The sequence below is a fragment of the Chiloscyllium plagiosum genome, chromosome 45 (genome assembly GCF_004010195.1).
Source record: "Chiloscyllium plagiosum isolate BGI_BamShark_2017 chromosome 45, ASM401019v2, whole genome shotgun sequence".
Classification (NCBI taxonomy): domain Eukaryota; kingdom Metazoa; phylum Chordata; class Chondrichthyes; order Orectolobiformes; family Hemiscylliidae; genus Chiloscyllium; species Chiloscyllium plagiosum.
In genome coordinates, this window is record NC_057754.1 from 799,821 (window position 1) to 823,591 (window position 23,771).

The following is a 23,771-nucleotide window of genomic DNA, read 5'->3' on the forward strand; positions in this document are numbered from 1 at the left end:
GAGCTAGTGATGAACTAACAGTTGCACGACAGTTTTCAGCTTCCTGCCTACAGGCCTCTTACAATGTGCATGGTTTGCCTGAAGTTTCACAGTGGCATTGAAGGCAGCAAGCTCCAGGATTGCCCAACAAACAACATCAAGGAAAGCAAGTCTTGGAGCAGGGGCTGGTAAACAAAGTTAACCAGCGGTCAAATATTTGTGATACAATGAAGCAATTCAGTAGAAATAAAAGCAAGATGAATCATTCATTTTGGTTTTGCATAAGATCTGCAATAGATCTGACCGCCTGAGGATCAAACCTAGGTGTGGGGCCCTGGGCAGTTAGTCAAGGAGGGTTTGAAAAATGCGAATGGGATATGCATCTTTCAATGGGAAGGGCTTTATTGGGAACAGTATTTTACTGCTCTAGCTAACACGAGCCAGTCAGGACCCAGATCCCTTGCTCAGTTCTCTACCTCTGGCTCCTCACTTTCACTCCCCCTCCTTTCTGAATCCCGTGATCAGTACATCATGGCTTTCAGCCGCAATATCTAATCCAGTGCTACCAAAGCTGATATAGTCAGAGCGCCGCAGTGTTGGCAGGTCAGTGCTGAGGGAGTGCTGCAGTGTTGGCAGGTTGGCGCTGAGGGAGCGTCGCACTGTGTCGGAGGATCGGCGCTGAGGTAGCACCGCACAGTATCGGAGGGTCAGCACTGAGGGAGCGTCCCACTGTGTCGGAGGGTCAACGCTGAGGGAGCATCCCACTGTGTCGGAGGGTCAGCGCAGAGGGGGCGTTGCACTGTGTCATAGTGTCAGCACTGAGGGAGCGTTGCACTGTGTCAGAGGGTCAACGCTGAGGGAGCGTTGCACTGTGTCAGAGGGTCAGCGCTGAGGGAGCGTCGCACTGTGTCAGAGGGTCAGCACTGAGGGAGCGTCGCACTATGTCGGAAGGTCAGCACTGAGGGAGCGTCGCACTGTGTCCGAGGGCCAGTGCTGAGGGGCGTCGCACTGTGTCAGAGGGTGAGTGCTGAGGGAGTGCCATGCTGTGTCAGAGGGCCAGCGCTGAGGGAGTGCCACACTGTGTCAGAGGGTCAGTGCTAAAGGTGTGTCACACTGTGTCAGAGGGCCAGCACTGAGGGAGTATCGCAGTGTGTCAGAGGGTCAGCACTGAGGGAGCATCGCAGTGTGTCGGAGGGTCAGCGCAGAGGGGGCATCGCAGTGTGTCGGAGGGTCAGCGATGAGGGAGCGTCGCAGTGTGTCGGAGGGTCAGCGCAGAGGGGGCATCGCAGTGTGTCGGAGGGTCAGCGCTGAGGGAGCGTCGCAGTGTGTCGGAGGGTCAGCACTGAGGGAGCATCGCAGTGTGTCGGAGGGTCAGTACTGAGAGGGCATCACACTATGTTGGAGGGTCAGCGCAGAGGGGGCGTCGCACTGTATCAGAGGGTCAACGCTGAGGGAGCGTTGCACTGTGTCAGAGAGTCAGTGCTGAGGGAGCGTCGCAGTGTGTCGGAGTGTCAGTGCTGAGGGGGCATCGCACTGTGTCGGAGGGTCAGCGCAGAGGGAGCGTCGCAGTGTGTCGGAGGGTTGGTGCTGAGGGAGCGCCACGCTGTGTTGGAGGGTCAGCGCTGAGGAAGCACTGCACTGTGTCAGAGGGTCAGTGCAGAGGGAGTACTGCGCTGTGTTGGAAAGTCAGCGCTGAGGGAGCACCATGTTGGTGGGTCAGCGCTTACGGAGCACTGCACTATGTCAGAGGGTCAGTGCTAAAGGTGTGTCACACTGTGTCAGAGGATCAACACTGAGGGAGTATCGCAGTGTGTCAGAGGGTCAGTGCTAAGGGAGCATTGCAGTGTGTGAGGTCAGCACTGAGGGAGCATCGCAGTGTGTCAGAGGGTCAGTGCTGAGGGAGCATCGCAGTGTGTCAGAGGGTCAGCGCTGAGGGAGCACTGCAGTGTGTCGGAGGGTCAGCGCTGAGGGAGCACTACAGTGTGTCGGAGGGTCAGTGCTAAGGGAGCATCGCAGTGTGTCAGAGGGCCAGTGCTGACAGAGTGTAGCATTGTGTCAGGGGGTCAGCACTGACAGCGCCACACTGTGTCAGAGGGTCAGTGCTGAGGGAGCATCGCACTGTGTTCGAGAGTCAGCACTGACGGAGCGCCACACTGCCAGAGGGGCAGTGCTGAGGGAGAGTCAAACTGTTGAAGGGTCAGCGCTGAAGAGCGCTGCACTGTGTCAGAGGGTCAGCACTGACAGAACGCCACACTGTGTCAGCGGGTCAGCACTCAGGGAGCGCCGCACTGATGGAGGTGCTGTCTTTTTGATGAGATATTAAACCAAGGACCTGCCTCCCCTCTGGGTTGGAGGAGGGGGGCATAGCATGGTGTAAAAGATCTCCTGGCCTCTACTGGAAAAAGTGCAGAGTGTTTTCTCTCCAGGGTCCTGGGGATCACTCGATCAACACCACTGAAAACATTATCTGGGTCATTCTTACATTGCTGTGTGGGTGCAAACTGACTGCTAGAATTCCTGCATTACAACAGTGACCACATTTCAAGAATGTTTTTCATTGATTATGAAATTCCTGAGGTTTTGTATCAGCTGCTTACTGTCTACCCTAACTGGTAACTCACTGTGGCTGTCCTGCCAGCCTGTGTCACGTCGGGGGTGGGGCGAATGTACAGGGGAGTTCGAGAGCTGAGACAGCAAGGAATTAGTGGGTGGTTAGAATTTGGGCATTGTCCAGACTGACAATCTTGACTTTGACTCTGTCCAGTCTTCACTGCAGAGGTGCCCTGAGAGTGACCATGAATGCCACAGGTACAGGGTGAAGGAGGGAGCTTGGATATCAGGCTTTGTCAGAGATGCACTATCTGAGCAATAGTCTCTCCATAACTGAGTGACGAGCTTTTTGAGAGCTGCCTGGACTTGTGCATTCTGTGTGTGGGTGTGGGAATGTTACTCTGAAATGTTACTGATTCCAGGGAAAGCATTCACTGTCTCCTTTCTTCATATTAAGCTCTCCATAACAACCTTCTTTGCCTTGAGACTGTTCCACAGCAGGAGGACATTCAGCCCCTCAGGTCTGTTACACAGGAACAAGAATTAGGCCATTCGGCCCCTCCCTGAGCCTTTCCCACAGGAATGGGACAAGACCATTCAGCTCCTTCTCAAGCCTGTTCCCCAGTAGAAGGCTATTCAGCTTCCCAAGCCCCATCATTCACTCAGATCATGGTTGATCTGTACCTTAACTCCATCTACCAGCCTTGGTCCCAATGACCATTGATCAATCTTAGTTTTAAGATTTTCAATTGACGTCCAGGTTTAAGAGTATTTTGTGTGTGTTTGGGAGAAGAGAGAGTGTGATAGTGAGTTCTGGATTTCCATTCCCCTGTGTGTGAAGAAATGCTTCCTGGTGTCATTATAGAAAGGGTTATCTCTGGTTGAAGGTTTTGCCGCCTTGGGCTGTGTTTTGATTGAAAGCTTAAAATGGAGCATGTGTCTGCCCTCTCAGGGGGCGGGGAGGTGGTGTGAAAGCTCCAATGCCACTATCAGAAGTAGAGCAGGGGGATCTGGAGCCAATATTAATCCCTCAACCAACATCACGATAAACAGATGATCTGGGTCATTCTCAGATTGCTGTGTGTGGGAGCTTGCTTTGTAAGTCAGCTGTTGTTTCCCCTACATTACCACAGTAACCTGGCAAAGAATAGTATGTTTTATTGGCTGCAGAGGGATATCGGGCTGGGTGAGATAGTGTGATGGTTAGTCTCTGATTGTCTCCCTGACAGAGGACAATGTGTCTGGAGTGAGTGAGTGGGATCACCAGGACCACCGGCTTTCAGTGCTTGAACAGAGAGTCCAGCAGCAAGACGATGAGATTACACTGCTTAAATCCGCACTCGCTGATGCCCTCCGTCGCATCTGCTTCTACGACCAGCACTTCTCACTGCTGGAAGTCAACCAACCCGGTATGTTCCCAATTCCCAATCTGCTTGCAGTATATTCCATTACCCTGCTCATTCCCAGGCTTACTCCCCACACTCACCCAAGGCTGTGCTCATTCCTGGCCTCAGTCCATGCACTCAGCCCCAGACTTACTCCAGGCTCACTTCCTGCACTCATTTCCTGCACTCACCCCAAGGCTCACTCCCTGCACTCAGCCCCAGGCCCATTTCCTGTGCTCACTTCCTGCACTAACTTTTCACATTCACCCTTGGGCTCACTCTCAGGCTCATTCCCTGCACTCACCCCCCCCCCACTCACCCACAGGCTCACTCCCTGGGTTCACTCCTCACGCTCATTCTCTGCACTCAGTCCCAGGTTCAATCCCTTCCCTTGCTCTCCACACTCGGGGCCCAAGCCTGCTCCCTGCACTCACTCCCTACACTTGCTCCCCAGCACATGTCCCTCCTATTGCTCCTTAGCCACTTGCTTCCAAGCCTGCTCCCACTGTTTGCTCCCTCGGGCACTCTCTGGTGTGTACCTTCCTGCCTGTTCCCCAGTTTCTCCTCCAATTCACTCTCTGGCACATGTCCACCACTCACTGTGTGCTGGCCTCCCTCAGTACCACAACCCGCGCTCTCCCCTTGCTGTCACCCCCAAGCTCTTCCCCTCCCCCCAGTCCCCCTTGTTTCCAGTCTGCTTCCCACACACACACACCTGCTCATTGCCTGTGTGCTGGTCCCATTGGTGCTCTCCCATCCTCTGGGAGGAGGAAGGGGAGAGGGTGGGGGAGGACTAACAAGAGGAAGAAGAGGAGGGTGCGTGGGTGGAGGAAGGGGAGACATAGGAGGGCTCAGTGTAAGGAGAAAAGAGGTGGAGGAGGGGATAGCTGGAGTGGGAGGAGGAAAGGGCACAAGAGGGAGAGCCGCAGGAGATGGAAGAAAGGAAGAATGGGACTGAGGGGGAACGGGGGAGGAGTAGGAGTGTGGAAGAGGGAGAACTGCAGGAAGGGGAGCAGGAGGAGAAGAGAGTGGTGGAGGGAGGAGGAGGGGTTGCAGTGAGAGGGGTTGGGAGTGGGGTGAGATCACTTTGGACAGTAACTCAACATAGTGAGGTGTGAGCTGTTTGGCAATGGGGTTGGATTGTTTATATAATAATTCATTTGGAGATTTGAATGTAGTTTCAGAACTGGGAAAAGAAAGAGGGAAGTTCAGGTTGAGTGCTTATCTTGAGACAAATATGTGAGAGAATTGTGTGATTATCTCTCTCTCTCTGTCTGTTTGTCTCTCTCTCCATCTGCCTGTCTCTCTCTCTTGCTCTGTCTCTTTAGGAAATCACAGTTTACTAAGTGCCTTCCCTACTCTGGGACCAACGGGGCGGTCCAGTGCGACAAGGACCCAGTCTTTGAGTTCAGCCTATGATTTACTGCGTCATAGTGGAGATACCAGTACAAGGTACAAATTGTCTTCTCATCTCTCTGTAACCTGTATCTTTGATTCAGCAAGGGCTGATTGCCAATTAGTCCAATCCACACAGTCCCAGTCACTCAATCAACTTTTTTCCAACTCACCTCCTGACTCCCCAAAGTCTGTCAATCACTGACAAGGCACAAGTCAGGAATGTGATGGAATACTCCACACTTGCCTGGATAAGTGCAGATCCAACTCAAGAAGCTTGACTCCATCCAGGACAAAGCAGCCCACTTGATGGGCACCATATTCACAAACATCCACCCACTCCACCACCGATGATCAGTAGCAGCAGTATGTGCCATCTACAGGATGCACTGCAGCAACTCACCAAGGCTCCTCTGAAAACATCTTCCATGACTAGGACCATCATTGAGAAGGATGAGGACACAGATACATGGAAACACCATCCCTTGCTAGTTCCCCCACAGTAAATGAATTTAATAGATATGGACTCTGGGCTATCGAGGAGAGGGGTTAATGCCTTTATCGATCATTAATCCCTGCAGATGGTGTTGTATTGTTATTAGTCTAACTCCACTGCCCAGACAATCTTGGTCAATGAAATGTGCCCACTGGCCTACAGATAAAGAGAGGTTTCACTGACAGAGGTGGTGGTGGGCAGGGGGCCGGTGTGGGGACAGCTGTGAATTGTGACTGATTTGTGTATTTAATTTCTTTCTTTATCATGTACCATCTGCAGTTGTACACACACAAAGGAGAGAAAAGTCAAGGGGATTGAGGCATTACACCAAGCGCATGTACAACAGCCCAGGGGTCAGGCTGCACTGACAGTGCGTTCATGGCCCCAGGACTCAGAATCCACAGTCAGGCATTCACTAGCCCCTCAGTGCCTGTCCCACTGTCGACCTCATCCCTACCTGATCCAACCGCTTGCATCAGTCCAACAGTCTGCTGGAGACTACAAGCAACTGCTGTGCTGCCAGGAGAATGCAAAGAGCCCAGGAGCCTGGCCTCCTGCCCAGGCAACTCAACTTCCAAACAATGATGAACCCGGCTGGCAGCTTTGTGAAGGTGGCACCTTCCCAAACCACTCAGGTGAGCCTGGAGGTCAACCTCAGTTTGAGCCAAATGCCCAATGGCCTGCCAAGCTGTCCACATGCCACCTGAAGGATGAGTCGAGGCTCCAAAATGCAGAAACATATTCGTGTACACAAGGACAACATACATTTCCAGGAACGGAGACCAATGCTGCCCTGGAAACAGCCCTTGAGAATGCCCATCCTAACCCCCTACTGCCATCTCATGTGCCCGCCGCCCAGAATATCATTCAGCAATATTCTCAGTGTCCAACTGAAACTCAATCCAACAGAAGTCCAGACCAGCAGGATAAGCCTTCAAGACGGAGCCCAGATGAACAGGTTCTCTGTCCTGTGGCTTCTCTGGATATGTATGGGAGCCAACCTATAGCAGAGACCCTTCCTCAATCTCAGACCAGGCCAGAGGCAGCTCCTCTCGATGGATCCCTGAGCCAGCCAAGCAATGAAGTCCATGCAACAGCCATCAATGCAGATGTGTCTCACTGTCTACAACAAGAACACTCAACACCTCTAGCAGCCAGTCCTGATTCTGCTGAGGTTGTTCAAGCAGCTGAAGGATCTCCCTCAGCAGCCAGCCTTGATGCTTCTCAAACTTCATCTCAAACACAGAATGAGCCAGTAACCAAACTCCTGCCGTGCCTCCAGGAATGTCCGGATGAGCTGACTTCTAAACCTCAGGGCCCTCATAGTGTGAGCCAAGCCAGCCAACAGAGTGTCAGGAATTGCGTCCCATCATCATCGCCTGTCGTGACCAACTCTGCCCTCAATAAGAAAGTTCTGTGCGTTGGATATTAGCTCTATTGTTGTCTTTGTGGGTCAGCTCTCTGGTACTGCTGGGTGATTGGAGGACTCCTGCCAAATCCCAACACCTCCCCCACCCCCGCACCGAAAAAATCCCAGGTCACTGTCACTCAGCAGTTTCAAATCTCCAAGCATTTATCTTTGCCTGAAAGTTTTCCTTTCATCTGTCAAAATGACTGAACCTTTTGCCCTATACTCTGCACAGCTGATTAACAACCATTTGCAATCTGGCATTGAGGGAGCTAAGATGGACCTGGGATAATCTAGTCGCAGTGTCTCCTGGATTGATTGCAGATCTGGTGCAGTAGGTTTTTGCATGTAGACTGTAATCAAGTGTGATCAATTGTTAATCAAAGCATCTCAGTGCTGGGTTAACACTTCATCTTTCGTGATCTGGCCCAGATGAAACGTGGAGGAAAAATCCCAATCTGGTTGCTAGCTCCATTTTTTAGAGCACAGAATAGCTGAACCAGTCACTCCTGAGCAAGGAAACTCATTGTATATGGGAGGGGGTGTTTTTTTGTTGAGATGGACAAGATACATAAATATACAAATCAGAAGGTATATTCCACCACTTCAATCCACTTCAAGCTCATGTGTTTAGCAAGGGTTTGAGGTGTACCTTTAATTATTTTTATTCATTTATTCAAGGAATCTGGGCAGCTTCACTGGCCAGACTCAGCATTTATTGCCCATGCCCCTGCAAAGAAGGCAATTACATGTCAACCACATTAGTGTGGGTCTGGAGTCACAGGTAGGCCAGACCAGATAAGGACTGTAGTTTTCCTCTCCTTAAAGGGCATTTGTGACCCAACTGGGTTTTTACAACAATTGTCTCCATGAGATTAATTTTAATTTATTTTAGAGGGCTGGAGCTTAGGGCAGCAGGGAAAATGGGGATGTTTCACCATTGCCAGTCGAGTTGGGGACAGGAGATACGGACATTGAGAAATTACTGACACCATATTCTTGGACTGACTGGTGCTGATAGACAGAAGGGAGAAAGATCTCTGATCTGCAACACTGATGTACCCTTATCCTTGCTCGGGTTGGGACTAAACTGGAGAACCGGAAAGAGGAGTGAATATACTCGGAACAGAGTACACAGAACCCTGGCCCGGACAAAACAGTTGGCTAATTTGGAATGTTGGGACGTCTCCCGCAGCTATGAATATTGTTTCTTACTAACTTTCTTCTAACCCCATTAAAATAGCAGCTGATTGAGGTGTGTGACTAATGCATGTCAAATTCCAATCACTCCTTCTCAATGAAAACCTAATCAAATCCTGTCTGTGTTTGGGGAAAATGGAGTTACCTTAGCCTGAACTAACAGGGTCTAGTTTTCCGCTGCTTACTTCAGGAGAGACTCTGATAGCGTCAAGGTATTATTACCACTTTGCGCAGAGGGCAGCTCCCTACTGTGTCTGAGCAGACAGCAGGGCAGGAGCCTGGCTTCATTTGGGCCAGGGCTGCTGAGAATGACTGACATCTGAAAGATCTTGGAAGGAGACTGCTGAAACCTCCATTCTCTACAAACCCAATATAATTCACTAACATTCTGGGAAAGCTGCAGCTTCACATGCCATGAGATGGGGACATCACTCATGTTGTGTTGAGCTAGTTTCTCTGTATCCTAACCCTTGTAACCTGATTCTGGGTACCTAGCTTTGAATGCATTGCTCCCTTCCTGATTAACATCTCCCTCACCTTGCCTTTGATTTTAACTACAATTTTTAAAAAAATTTTTCTTTAGTTTAAGACGCTGCAGCACTTCAGATAAACTCGGAGCGCTGCGAGACAGGGCCACAGAGAATGGAAAACCCAAACTCGTAAGAAAATCCGCTTCCTCTCTGAATCTGATGACTAAATCCAGGAATGTGGACAGGTTAGTGTATTAGATAGTTTCCCTTTTCTCTCACTCACTCTCCCTGGTCTCTAAACTCCCACTACTGCCCCCTCTGTGTATCTCTCTCTCTCTCTCTCTTTCTCTCTTTCTATAACTCATTCTCACACCCAATCTGTCTCATTCTCTTCTCCCTCTTTCTCTGCCTTCCCCTCTGACCTGCCTACCACCTGTCTCTTTCACAAACAAATTACCTCCTTCTGCCCAGTCTCCACTCTGGCTCCACACCATCTTCCCTGCCTCCCACTCCAGCCTGCCTGCCTGCCTCCTCTCTGCCCTCCCTCTGAAGGGAGTTGTGAGCCTGGATGATGATCCTGTTTGGAAGGGGTCAGATTCTAACCACAGCCGCCTCTGAAACAAATGAAAGGGTTTTTAAAAAAGTGATAAATGGTGATTGGTTTGGGGAAGAAAACCACCATTATTTCCTCACAGCTGCTAGTGAAGTAAATTCTTCAGCTTTTGGGAGTGAATGTGGACATGGCCTGAAGTGAAGACTATCAAGCTGTGGGGGTTTCTTTGGGAAAGTGTATTAACTTTGCAGAATAAATACCCCATTTAGAATGGACCTTTCAACAAGTATGTTCCTGAATTATTCAAGTTTTAATCTGATTTCTAATCTCAGACGGCAAGTGCCCTGAGCTGGATTCCCACAGTACTGGATGTTTTTTGGTTTATACTCATGTCAGCCAATACAGTGGAAAGATATTTGATCCTGGGGCCATCAGACGAACACAATCCTGCCCCAGATACAATATCATGTCAACGTGAGGCCTACCTGGGGGGGGTTGGATAATGATCTAGAGCCACAACCTTAGCTGGTTTCCTGCTATAGCCCCTGCCCGTCTTACTAACTACCAACTATTGCTAGTATGCATTGTCAGTTGTGACTCAAGGAATCAGAGTTAATGCACTTGGAAAAAACTCTGTTTATCTGCATTTTCTGTGCATTAACGAATTCTCCATCCACACCAATACAATACCCAGGTGGCACGGTGGCTCAGTGGTTAGCACTGCTGCCTCACAGCACCAGGGTCCTGGGTTTGATTCCTGTCTGTCTGTGTGGAGTTTGCACATTCTCCCTGTGTCTGATGCGCAGGTCAGGTGAATTGGTCATGCTAAATTGCCCACAGTGTTAGGTGCGTTAGTCAGGGGTAAATATAGGGTAGGGGAATGGGTTTGGGTGGGTTTTTCTTCGGAGGGGCGGTGTGGACTTGTTGGGCCGAAGGGCCTGTTTCCTTACTGTAGAGAATCTACAGAATCTAAACTAATCTAATACCCTGACTCTGCAAGCTTATGTGTTAACCTTTTAGAATCATGGGATTTTACAGTACAAAAGGAGGCCAATGACCCATCATGTCTGCACTGGCTCCCGAAAGAGTTACCCAGCTAGTCCCATTCTCAAGCCCTATTTCTGCAACCTCTAACTAACTCACTTTCAAATATGTATCCAGCTCTCTTTTGAAACTGCTTATGGAATCCGTCTCTACTGTGCTCCCAGGCAGTGCATTCCAAATCCTAACAATTCCCGGAGTAAAGCAGTTTCTCCTCATTTCAGTCCTTGCTCTCTTGCTGACAGTCTTGAAATTGTGACCCCTAGTTACTGACATACCAATTAGTGGAAACAGAATATCCTTTCTTAGTCTGTCAAATTGTTCATAATTTTGAATACCTCAATAAGGTCAACTCTTAATCTTCTCTGCTCCATGAAGAATAAGCACAATTTCTCTCCAATCTCTTGTATCTAAAATCCCCATTCCTGGGATCATTCTAATAAGTCTTGTTTGCATTCTCTCCCAGGCTTAACATTTTTCTTTAAATAAAGTGCTCAGAGCTGAACACAATACTCAAAATATAGCTCTTTATCTATACAACATGCATAAATCTTCAAAAAACTCTTAATAAATTTGCCAAACACTATTTTCTTTTTGTTGATTCTATTGATCAGACTTTAATTCTCTAAATACAATCAGTATGAATTTGGAGCAGGAGGAAGCCACTGAGCCCTCAAGCCTGAGCCCCATTCAATAAAATCATGGCTACCAACCCCTAATAACATCTCATCACCTTGCTTAACAAGAATCTATCCACCTCTGCCTTAAAAATATTCAAAGGTTCTGCTTCCACTGCCTCTTGAGCAAGAGAGTTCCACAGATACATGACAGAAAATATTTCTCCTCATTTTAGTTTTAAAGGGTGACCCCTGGTTCTAGACTCTCCACATCCACCCTGTTAAGATCCCTTGAGGTCTTACGTGTTTCAAATAGTTGCCTCTTTCTCTTCTAAACTCCAATGGATACAAACCTAGCCTGTCCAACGTTTCCTCATAAGACAACCTGCCCGTCCCTGTTATTAGTTTGGTAAAACTTCTCTGAACTGCCTTCAACACATTTTAAAAAAAACTTCATTCACACAATGAGGGTATCGCTGGCTAGGCCAGCATTTATTGCCCAACTCTATTTGCCCATAGGGCAGTTCAGTGTCAACCACATTGTTGTGGGTCTGGAGTCACATGTAGGCCAGACCAGGTAAGGATGGCAATTTCCTTCCCTAAAGGACATTAGTGACCGAAATAGGTTTTTCCCCGACCATCAACAATGGAATCATGGTCATCATTAGACTCTTAATTCAGATATTTTCTTTATTAAAGTCAAATTTAATCATCTGCCATGGTGGGATTTGAACCTGGGGTCACCACAATATTCCCTGGGTTTCTGGATGAACAGTCCAGTTATAATACCACAAGGCTATTGCATCCCCCGTTTATAACTACTACATTTTCTATTAGCTAACTAGTCTTTTATTCATGCCAATATGATTACCCCTGCACCATGAACTTTTATTTTTAGCAACAACCTTTCAAATGCCCAGAAGTAGGTTCCTGATAACATGTAGTTGTCATGGGGGACTTCAACTTTCCAAATATTGACTGGGATCACTACAGTACGAGTACTATAGATGGGTCAGTTTTTGTCCAGTGTGTGCAGGAGGGCTGCCTGACACAGTATGTAGACAGGCCAACAAGGGGCAAAGCCACATTAGATTTGGTACTGGGTAATGAGCCTGGCCAGGTGTTAGACTTGGAAGTAGGTGAGCACTTTGGTGATAGCGATCACAATTCTGTTATGTTTACTTTAGTGATAGAAAGGGATAGGTGTACACCACTGGGCAAGAGTTACAGCTGGGGGAAAGGCAATTACGATGCGATTAGGCAAGATTTAGGAAACATAGGATGGGGAGGGAAACTGCAGGGGATGGGCACATTAGAAATGTGGAGCTTATTCAAGGAAAAGCTTCTGACTGTCCTAGATAAGTATCTACCTGTCAGGCATGGAGGAAGCTGTAGAGCGCGGGAGCCGTGGTTTACGAAGGAAGTGGAATCTCTGGTCTAGAGGAAGAAGGCGGCTTATGTTAGGATGAGATGTGAAGGCTCAGTTAGGGCGCTTGAGGGTTACAAGGTAGCCAGGAAAGACCTAAAGAGAGAGCTCAGAAGAGCTAGGAGGAGACATGAGAAGTTGTTGGCGGATAGGATCAGGGTAAGCCCTAAGGCTTTCTATAGGTATTTAAGGAATAAAAGAATGACGAGAGTAAGATTAGGGCCAATCAAGGATAGTAGTGGGAAGTTGTGTGTGGAGTCAGAGGAGATAGGGGAAGCACTAAACAAATATTTTTTGACAATATTCACTCTAGAAAACGACAATGTTGTCGAGGAGAATACTGAGATACAGGCTACTAGACTGGGGGTGGGATTGAGGTTCACAAGGAAGAGGTATTAGAAATCCTGCAGAGTGTGAAAATAGATAAGTCCTCTGGGCCAGATGGGATTTATCCTAGGATCCTCTGGGAAGCCAGGGAGGAGATCGTCGAGCCTTTGGCATTGGTCTTTAAATCATCATTGTCTACAGGAATAGTGCCAGAAGACTGGAGGGTAGCAAATGTGGTTCGCCTGTTCAAGAAGGGGAGTAGAAACAACACTGGTAATTTTAGACCAGTTGTTGGTAAAGTGTTGGAAAAGGTTATAAGAGATAGGATTTATAATCATCTAGAAAAGAATAATTTGATAGGGATAGTCAGCATGGTTTTGTGAAGGATAGGTTGTGCCTCACAAACCTTATTGAGTTCTTTGAGAAGGTGACCAAACAGGTAGATGAGAGTAAACTGGTTAATGTAGTGTATATGGATTTCAGCAAGGCGTTCGATAAGTTTCCCCACAGTAGGCTATTGTACAAAATGCGGAAGATTGGGATTGTGGGAGATATAGCAGTTTGGATCAGTAATTGGCTCGCTGAAAGAAGACAGAGGGTGGTGGTTGATGGGAAATGTTCATCCTGGAGTCCAGTTACTAGTGGTGTACCGCAAGGGTCGGTGTTGGGTCCACTAATGTTCGTCATTTTTATAAATGACCTGGATGAGGGCGTAGAAGGGTGGGTTAGTAAATTTGCAGACGACACTAAGGTCAGTGGAGTTGTGGATAGTGACGAAGCATGTTGTAGGTTACAGAGAGACATAGATAAGCTGCAGAGCTGGGCTGAGAGGTAGCAAATGGAGTTTAATGCAGACAAGTGTGAGGTGATTCACTTTGGTCGGAGTAACTTGAATGCAAAGTACTGGGCAAATGGTAAGATTATTGGTAGTGTAGATGAGCAGAGAGATCTCGGTGTCCATGTACACAGATCCTTGAAAGTTGCCACCCAGGTTGACAGGGTTGTTAAGAAGGCATACAGTGTTTTAGCTTTTATTATTAGAGGGATCGAGTTCCGGAACCATGAGGTTATGCTAGAGCTGTACAAAACTTTGGTGCGGCTGCACTTGGAGTTTTGCGTACAGTTCTGGTCACTGCATTATAAGGAGGATGTGGAAACTTTGGAAAAGGTACAGAGGAGATTTACTAGGATGCTGCCTGGTATGGAGGGGAGGTCTTATGAGGAAAGGCTGAGGGACTTGAGGCTGTTTTCGTTAGAGAGAAGAAGGTTGAGAGGTGACTTAATAGAGACATATAAGATAATCAGAGGGTTAGATAGGGTGGACAGGGAGAGCCTTTTTCCAAGTGTGGTGACGGCGAGCACGAGGGGGCATAGCTTTAAATTGAGGGGTGATAGATATAGGACAGATGTCAGAGGTAATTTCTTTACTCAGTAGTAAGGGTATGGAATGCTTTGCCTGCAACGGTAGTAGATTCGCCAACTTTAAGTACATTTAAGTCGTCATTGGACAAGCATATGGACGTACATGGAATGGTGTAGATTAGATGGGCTGCAGATTGTGGGCGGCACGGTGGCCCAGTGGTTAGCACTGCTGCCTCACAGCGCCTGTAGACCCGGGTTCAATTCCCGACTCAGGCGACTGACTGTGTGGAGTTTGCACATTCTCCCCGTGTCTGCGTGGGTTTCCTCCGGGTGCTCCGGTTTCCTCCCACAGTCCAAAGATGTGCGGGTCAGGTGAATTGGCCATGCTAAATTGCCCGTAGTGTTAGGTTAAAGGGGTAAAGGTAGGGGTATGGGTGGGTTGCGCTTCGGCGGGTCGGTGTGGACTTGTTGGGCCGAAGGGCCTGTTTCCACACTGTAAGTAATCTAATCTAATCTAAAAGGTCGGCGCAACATTGAGGGCCGAAGGGCCTGTACTGCGCTGTTATGTTCTATGCTATCAGGTTAACTACTCTGTCAGTCCTTATTTTCTCTCTTTCTGCCTTTCTGAATAGTCATGTTACATTTGCTAAATTCCAGTCACTGGGACTGTTCAGGAATCTGAGAAATTTTGAAAACGAGAAGCATAATATCCCTGTTGCTGCCTCTTTTCAAACATTAGGATGTAGGCCATAATGGCATGGGGACTTAGAATATAGAACATTCCAGCGCAGTACAGGCCCTTTGGCCCTCGATGTTGCACTGACCTGTGAAACCAATTTGAAGCCTATCTAATTTACACTATTCCATTTTCATCCACATGCCTATCCAATGACCATTTAAATGCCCTTAAAGTCGGCACGTCCAACACCTGTGCAGGCAGGCCATTCCACATCCCTACTATTCTCTGAGTAAAGAAAGTACCTCTAACATCTGTCCTATATCTATCACCCCTCAATTTAAAGCTATGTACCCTCATGCTAGCCATCACCATCCGAGGAGAAAGGGTCTCACTGTCCACCCTATCTAACCCTCTGATTATCTTCTATGTTTCAATTAAGTCATCTCTCAACCTTCTTCTCTCCAACCAAAACAGCCTCAAATCCCTCAGCCTTTCCTCATAAGACCTTCCCTCCAGACCAGGCAACATCCTAGTAAATCTCCTCTGAACTCTTTCCAAAGCTTCCACATCCTTCCTATAATGCGGTGACCAGAACTGTACGCAATACTCCAATGAGGCCGTACCAGAGTTTTATATAGCTGCAGCTTGACCTCATGGTTCCAAAACCCAATCTCTCCACTAATAAAAGCTAACACACCATATGCCTTCTTAACAGCCCTATCAAGCTGGATGACAAATTTGAGGGATCTATGTACATATACACAGAGATCTCTCTGCTCATCTACACTACCAAGAATCTTACCATTAGCCCAGTACTCCTTATTCCTGTTGCTCCTTCCAGAGTGAATCACCTCACACTTTTCTGCATAAAACTCCATTTGCCAACTCTCAGCCCAGCTCTGTAGCTTTTCTATGTCCCTCTTTAAGCCACAACATCCTTCAGCACTATCCACAACTCTACTGACCTTAGTGTCATTCACAAATTTACAAACCAATCCTTCTATGCCCTCATCTCGGTCATTTATAAAAATAACAAACAGCAATGGCCCCAAAACAGATACTTGCAATACACCATTAGTAACTCCAGGATGAACATTTCCCATCAACCACCACCCTCTGTTTTCTTTCTGCTCGCCAATTTCTGATCCAAACCGCTAAATCACCCTCAATCCCATGCCTCCGTTATTATAAATCCTATATCTTATAACCTTTTTGAACACTTTACCTACAACTGAAGTAAGGCTCACTGGTCTATAATTAGCAGTGTTGTCTCTACTCCCCTTCTTGAACAAGGGGATAACATTTGCTATCCTCCAGACCTCTGGCACTATTCCTGTAGACAATGACAACATAAAGATCAATCTCCTCCACTGCTTCGCAGAGAATCTTAGGATAAATCTCATCTGGCCCAGGGGACTTACCTATTTTCACACTTTCCAGAATTGCTAAAACTTCCTCTTTATGCACCTCAATCCCATCTACTCTAGCAGCCCGTATCTCAGTATTCATCTTTTTCCAGTGTGAATACTGATGAAAAATATTCATTTAGCGCCTCCCCTATCTCCTCCGACTCCATGCACCGCTTCCCACTACTATCCTTGATTGGCCCAAATCTTTCTCTAGTCTTTCTTTTATTCCTGATAAACCTATAGAAAGCCTTAGGATGTTCCTTGATTCTATCTGCCAACAACTTCTCATGTTACCTCCTGGCTCTTCTTAGCTCTCTCTTTAGGTCTTTCCTGGCTAATTTGTAACTCTCAAGCGCTCTAACTGAGCCTTCACATCTCATCCTAACATAAGTCGTCTTTTTCCTCTTGACAAGAGCTTCAACTTTAGTAAACCACTGCTCCCTCGCTCAACAACTTTCTCCCTGCCTAACAGGTACATACTTATACAGGACACAAAGTAGCTGTTCCTTGAATAAACTCCACATTTCAATTGTGCCCATCCCCTGCAGTTTCCTTCCCCAAGCTATGCATCCTAAATCTTGCCTAATTGCATCATAATTGCCTTTCCCCCAACTATAACTCTTGCCCTGCAGTATATATCTATCACTTTTCATCACTAAAGTAAACATAACTGAATTGTGGTCACTACCACCAAAGTGCTCACATACCTCCAAATCTAACACCTGGCCTGGTTCATTACACAGTACCAAATTCAATGTGGCCTCGCCCTTTATTGGCCTGTCTACATACTGTGTCAGAAGACCTTCCTGCACACAATTGACAAAAACTGATCCATCGAAAGAACTTGAACTATAGTATTCCCAGTCAATATTTGGAAAGTTGAAGTCCCCCATAACAACTACCCTGTTACTCTCGCTCCTATCGAGAATCATCTTTGCGATCCTTTTCTCTACATCTCTGGAACTATTCGGAGGCCTCCAGAAAACTCCCAACAGGGTGACCTCTCCTTTCCTGTTTCTAACCTTAGTAGATGAGTCCTCAAACGTCCTTTCTGCCCCCGTAATACTGTATTTGATTACTAATGCCACACCTCCTCCTCTTTTGGCATCTTCTCTGTTCTTACTGAAACATCTAAATCCCAGAACCTGCAACAACCATTCCTGTCCCTGCTTTATCCATGTCTCCGAAATGGCTACAACATCGAAACCCCGGGTACCAACCCATGCTGCAAGTTCACCCACCTTATTCCAGATTCTGTCAGTGTTGAAATAGACAAACTTCAAACCAACTTCTTACTTGCCAGAGTCCCCTTGTGACCTTGAAACCTTATTTCTGACCTCACTACTCTCAACCACCTGTATACTGGAACTACAATTTAGGTTCCCATCCCCCTGCTGAATTAGTTTAAACCCTCCCAAAGAGCATTAGCAAATTCCACCCCCAACCCCCCAGAATATTGGTATCCCTCTGGTTCAAGTGAAGACCATCCTGTTTGTAGAGTCCCACCTACTCCAGAAAGAGTCCCAATTATCGAGGACTCCAAAACGCTCCATCCTGCATCATCCCTGTAGCTACACGTTCAACTCCTCTCTCTCCCTATTCCTCACCTCACTACCACGTGGCATGGGCAACAAACCAAAGGTAAATAACTCTGTTTGTTCTAACTCTAAGCTCCTGTCAGCTTTTAATCTCTTACATTTATCTAATATTTCTAATGTCAATGATTTAAAGTTCCTGACTCTCTTAGTCCCTTGGTTACCCCTACACCTGCTATGTCATAGAGTCATACAGCACAGAAATGGACCCTTCAGTCCAACCAGTCCGTGCTGACCATAATCCCAACTAGTCCCACCTGCCTGCACTTGGCCCATATCCCTCCAAGCATTTATTCGTGTATTTATCTAAATGTCTTTAAACGTTGTACCGTACACGCATCCACCACTTCTCTGGAAGTTCATTCCACATACGAACCACTCTGTGCATAAAAAACAAAATGCTCCTTATGTCTTTTTAAAATCATTTTCCCCTCACCTTAAAAATGTGCCACCTAGTCTTGAAATCCCCCACCATAGGGAAAAGACACTTGTCATTCACCTTTTCTATAATCCTCATTATTTTATAAACCTCTATAAGGTCACCCCACAATGTCCTGCACTGAAGTGAAAAGGTCCCAGTCTATCCTGTCTCTCCTTATAACTCAAACCTTCCACTCACATCCTTTGTGTTTTTGACTGTGAGTACAGATACAAGTTATTTGTTCAAGCTTTCTGCCATTTCCTCATTCCCCAGGATGATTTATCCTGCCTAAATGATTTGCTTGCTAATTCACTAAAAGAGTGTCTCTTCTTTCCTGTAGCCGAACCAAGGAGCTGATACAGAGTCCAGGTAATGAATTGGAAAGTATCAGGGCACGCATATAACCTGCAAATGCACCAGCATCTGATATTGGCCCTCAGGGGATGGGAGGGACAGTGAAGTGAAAGAGTGCGGAGGAAGGTGATGGGATCCATTCGACGTGTGACAGGGTTCAGGCGGAGGGTGACAGGAATGATGAGAGGCGATGAGTTTGAATGGTAATGGGGAGGGCAGTGGGTTTGGATGATGATGGGGAGGGCAGTGGGTTTGGATGGTGATGGGGAGGTAGTCTTGTCTACATGTCATGTCTGGCCGAAAATTGTTGTAAATGCTTTAGCCTTGCCTTTTGCTTTGAATTGCCTTTGAAGCTGAGAAATAAACTCTTAAGCCTAACTGCTTTTCTGTTTCAGGTGCTGTTTCCCGACGTGGAGTCTACAATCAGGGTGAGCTTCCATCTTTCCTCATTGACCAGATATTGAAACAGATGACAAAAACAACAGTAACCCTCATTACAACCAAACATTAATCCTCAAAACTCTCACTAAACCTTGACACACTCACTAAACCCAAGAATTACCCTTGAAACACTCACCACCTCCGAGAACTACTCTCGAAAGATTCACTACCCCAAAAACTATCCTAAAAACTCACGACCCCCAAGAATTACCTTCAAACAACTCACCATCTCCAAGAACTACCCTCAAAACACTCTCTACTCTCAGGAACTACCTTTGAAACACTCACTACCCAGTAGAACTGCCCTCTAAATCCTCATTACTTCTGAGACACTCACAAGAACTACCTTCAAAACACTCACTACCTCCAAGCTGTACCCTCACTATCTGGGTTTTACTGTATTGTTCATGGTCATTTTCCCTGATCCCAACCTAATATCAAATATTCATTGTGCCACGATGGTCTCTCAACTCTTGTACCCAGGTTTCTGTCCGGAGCACCATGAGCCCACTGAAATAAGGGAGGGAGGTGTGTAGGTGCCCAGATGGACATTCTCCTGCAGTCCTGCATTCTGCTTTATAATCTGTGCTCCTCCTTTCACTATTCCAGAGGGAATATCCATAAAAATGTTCCTCCGAGGGCGTCCAATCACCATGTATGTCCCATCCAAACTCCAGAATACGGAAGATCTAAAGGCTGAGCTGCCAGTGGAGAAACTGAAACTGGACTGGGTGTATCCTCTGATTTGGATAAGAGTCAATGGTGTCGCCGCCTCTCCCTTTTCCCATTTTCTCTGCTCACTCATTCTAACTTTTACCTATTGAACTCAATCATGTATAACAAAAAGCTCAAGGTAAGTTCCTAGCTTCCAGACTTCTGCTTCATATCAATGTTGGGAACTGTTACTGTATCTCAGCCACTCAGTAACTCTCCCATATTTACTGCCTAGGGATCGTCAGTCTGTCCAGACCAAGAGAATGGGAGAGCCAGTTGACACCATCTAGGGATCGTCACTCTGTCTAGACCAAGGAGAATGGGACAGCCAGCTGACACTGTCACTCTGTGTAGATTGAGAGAGCAGGTCTGCTAGCTATAATTGTCTAGGGATTGTCTCTCTGTTTGGACCAAGAGAGCGGATCAGCCAACAACACTGATTAGGCATCATCACTCTGTTTAGACTGATTAGAATGGGGCATTGTTACTCTGTCCAGACCAAGGAGAGTAGGGCAGTCAGCTGATACAGTCTAGACACTGTCAGTGTGTCTAGACCAAGATACTGGGGCAGCTAACCACACCTGATGTAACAGATCTGTCCAGATAGAGGTTAGTGGCATCACTCAGTATAGACTTTGTCGGTCTGTCATGACAGAGTTTAGTAAGACATCCAGTTGTGTATGCACAGTCAGTCTATCTTGATGGAGGTCAGTAGGAAAGTTAGCTGACACTATTTAGATGATTTCAGTATCTAGAGGGTGGAGTGTGCTGGCCATGTGATAGCACTTGGGAAGATTTATAAGCTGCGCAGGTTATGTTTTATTTATTAGCTTTCTCCAATCCATCCATCAGTCCTTAACCAGATCTAGCTATGGTTACAGAGGACGGGACTCTCGCTACAACCTGCACTTGCTGTCTTCGGGTGAGATTGTCTATTTCATTGCCTGTGTCGTGGTTTTGTTCAACATCGAGGAGAGGGCACAACGTCACTATCTCAAACACACCGACTGTGTACGCTGGTGAGAATGGGGAGCTGTTGGAGGGAATGGACTGAGTGAGAGGGCAGATAGTGGTGTGTGTGATCATGCACAATGGTTCTGGTGTATAATTTGAAGTCTGTGCAGTAGCACAGTCTCACATCAGGAGGTGGCAAATGATTGTGATGGGGGGGGAGGAAGGGGGCTTGCGTCAAGGAGGGCTGTGGCTCAGGATGGGAATTGGGTTGAGGACTTGGAGAGTCGAGGGGGTGAACGAATGGATGTGGAGGTAGTCTCTGCAGGACTAAGGTAGAGTTTTGGATGTGTCTGAGAGGGTGGGGGGAATAGGTCTGTTGCTGTACTCTGAGAGAAGGATTAGGGGAAATTCAATAGGCTGAGAGTAGCAGTGGGGGCAGAGGAAGCTGAAGGGAGTTTGGGCTGTCTGCAATCCAGGAAGAGACTTGGGATTCTTCAGGATGTTTCTGCAATCTGAAGTATGATCGGAACTGAGGGGAAGGAGGATGGAATTGAGAGGTCTGAGAGCTATGAGGAGAGGTTGGAGTTTGGAGTGATGAGCGGTAGTGTGCAGTATATCAATCAGATCTCGAGGATTTACTATATTCAGGATTAACAGACTGTGCTGTTTTTCACTAGTTTGGCTGTCCACCCGGATAAAGTGCGGATCGCATCAGGACAGGCAGCTGGAGTCGATAAGGATGGCAAGGTATTGAGTGAAGTCCCAATAGCCATTGAGGCCATGGGAAATGTGGGTTATGCTTCAGTCAGTGCAGGTTGTTCAGTTACTGTGAGTAGACAGTATCTCTCACCATCATCTCCAAACTGAAAATGGACATTTTATTCTCTGCCTTCACCCTCCACTGCTGTCTCTGGACAACTACTGCTTTAAAACAGCCTGCAACATTTCAATCATCTTAACTTACACATAGTGATGCTGGAGCATGTTACAGTTCACACTTTGACACTTACTGTGGGGATGGAGCCTTTGGAGAGCAAGGAGGAGAGAAGCATAAAGAACAGGGGGAGAGAGACAGAATGAGCAAAAGAAAGTGGGGTAGTGAGTAAGAGATGCTGTGGCGACTAGGACAACACTAGTGGAGTAGTGTATACCCCCCACACCTGTTCTATAGGACAGAGAACAAATCAGATGACATGGGCATGTAAAGTAAGCGGTCTTTAATTGTGGGTGACTCTAATCTTTATGTAGATTGGGAAAATCAAATTGGCACAGGTAACCATGGGGAAGAATTTATAGAGTGTATTCCTTGAACAGTCTATTGTGAGTCCAACCAGGGATCAGACTGGATTGAGAATGTATAATGGGAGGAGAGTGTGAAGATGACAAAGATTTTCAGAGGGAGTTAGACAGGCTAACTGAGTGGACAGAAACTTGGTAGGTGCAATATAATGTGGGAAAATGAAAGATTCTGTACTTTGGCTGGAAGAATAGAGGAGCTGACCATTACTTAAGTAGAGAAAGACTGTAGAAAGCTGCAGCACAGAGGATTTGAGAGTCCTTGCCCATGAATCACAAAAAGCTAGCATCCAGGCTCGTTGGGTACTAGGAAAAAGCAAATGGAATGTTGGCCTCTAAAGGGAATAGAGTACAAAAGGGGGAAGTTTTGTGAAAACTATACAAAGCACTAGTCAGACTACAGTTGCAATATTGTAAACAGTTTTGGACCTGTTTTCTAAGAAAAGATATACTGGTATTGGAGACATTCTAGAGAAGGCTGTCTAGGCTGATACCATGAATGGAGGGGCTTTCTTATATTGAGAGGTTGAGTAGATTGACATTTAGAAGAATGAGAGGTAACTCTGTTGAAATATATAAGATTCTTAAGGGACTTGACAAGGTAGATTGTTTCCCCTTGTGAGGGTGTCTAGGGCTAGAGGGCATAATCTCAGAACAAGGTGTCACACATTTAAGACAGAGATGAGGAGGCATTTCTTCTCTGAGGGACATCAAGGTTGGGTCATTAAATATGTTTAAGGTTGAAATAGTCTGATTTTTATTCAGAAAGGGAATCAAGGGTTATGGGGAAAAGGCAGGAAAGTGGAGTTGAATATTATCAGATCAGCCATGGAATGTGGAACAGCAGAGCAGACTTGATGGGCTAAATGGTCTATTTTTGCTCCAAAACTTTATGTGAGTGAGAGAGTGAGTGAGATGAGGGGACTGGGGGTAATGAATGAGTAGGGTGAGAGGACTGGGGGGGACGTGAGAGTGAGGGGAGAGTACTGGGTGAAGGAGGAAGAATTGCGAGGCGGCTCTCCTTGGTCATGTTAAGATTGACTGACCGTGGTTGTTGTTGTGTTCCTTTTTGCAGCTCCTGTTACCTTGTGTCCACATCTGGGATTCAGTGACTTTACAAACACTGCAACACATTGGCCTAGGCAGCTTTGAGAGAGGGGTTGCTACACTCGCTTTCTCCAAGGCCGTAAGTCCATCACCGCATCCTCATATTCCCTTCTCTCCTGCTTCATCCCCTCCCCTCCTACTACATTTCTCATATTTCCCTCCCCTACTGTTTCATTCCCTCATAGTACCTCCCCTCCAACTCCATTTCTCACATTCCCTCTCTTCTTCCATTCCCTTACCTCTTACTCTATTCCTTCATGTTCCCTCCCCATCTCTTTCTTTCTCTCTCTCTGTTCTCTCCTCCTGTCCTCTGTGGAAGTTGCTAACTCTCTCATAAGTGTTTGCTGCTCTTTAACCTGCCTGTGATGTTTGGCACCAATCCACAGCCTTTCAAACATACAGTCTCTTTTGATCCAGTGATGAGGAATGTAGTGTTCCCCACTCAAACCTGCCATTTGGGGCAACACTTTGTTTTTCCACACTGTCCAAGTCCATTTTAAGATCCATTCCTCAGCTGGATTGGGAACAATGTGTGATCTTTGCTAATCGATGTATAATATGGAATTTAGGAGGGGGATCTCTCTGAAGATTT

At 46.8% G+C, this 23,771-nt stretch overlaps 1 protein-coding gene across 3 annotated transcripts in view; it reads left to right on the forward strand.

The window, feature by feature from the left end:
• LOC122543787 (echinoderm microtubule-associated protein-like 4) overlaps positions 1-23,771 on the forward strand; it is a 63,959-nt gene that overhangs the window by 18,310 nt on the left and 21,878 nt on the right. For 2 of the 3 annotated variants that reach the window (XM_043682559.1, XM_043682557.1), the window contains 10 exons: positions 3,759-3,938; positions 5,243-5,366; positions 6,085-7,221; positions 8,997-9,128; positions 18,654-18,682; positions 19,063-19,095; positions 19,718-19,841; positions 20,692-20,841; positions 21,454-21,523; positions 23,148-23,258. In XM_043682559.1, coding sequence (XP_043538494.1) covers positions 3,759-3,938; positions 5,243-5,366; positions 6,085-7,221; positions 8,997-9,128; positions 18,654-18,682; positions 19,063-19,095; positions 19,718-19,841; positions 20,692-20,841; positions 21,454-21,523; positions 23,148-23,258 — 2,090 coding nt within the window. The remainder of the gene's footprint in view (positions 1-3,758; positions 3,939-5,242; positions 5,367-6,084; positions 7,222-8,996; positions 9,129-18,653; positions 18,683-19,062; positions 19,096-19,717; positions 19,842-20,691; positions 20,842-21,453; positions 21,524-23,147; positions 23,259-23,771) is intronic. The other variant, XM_043682560.1, reaches the window with a different exon arrangement.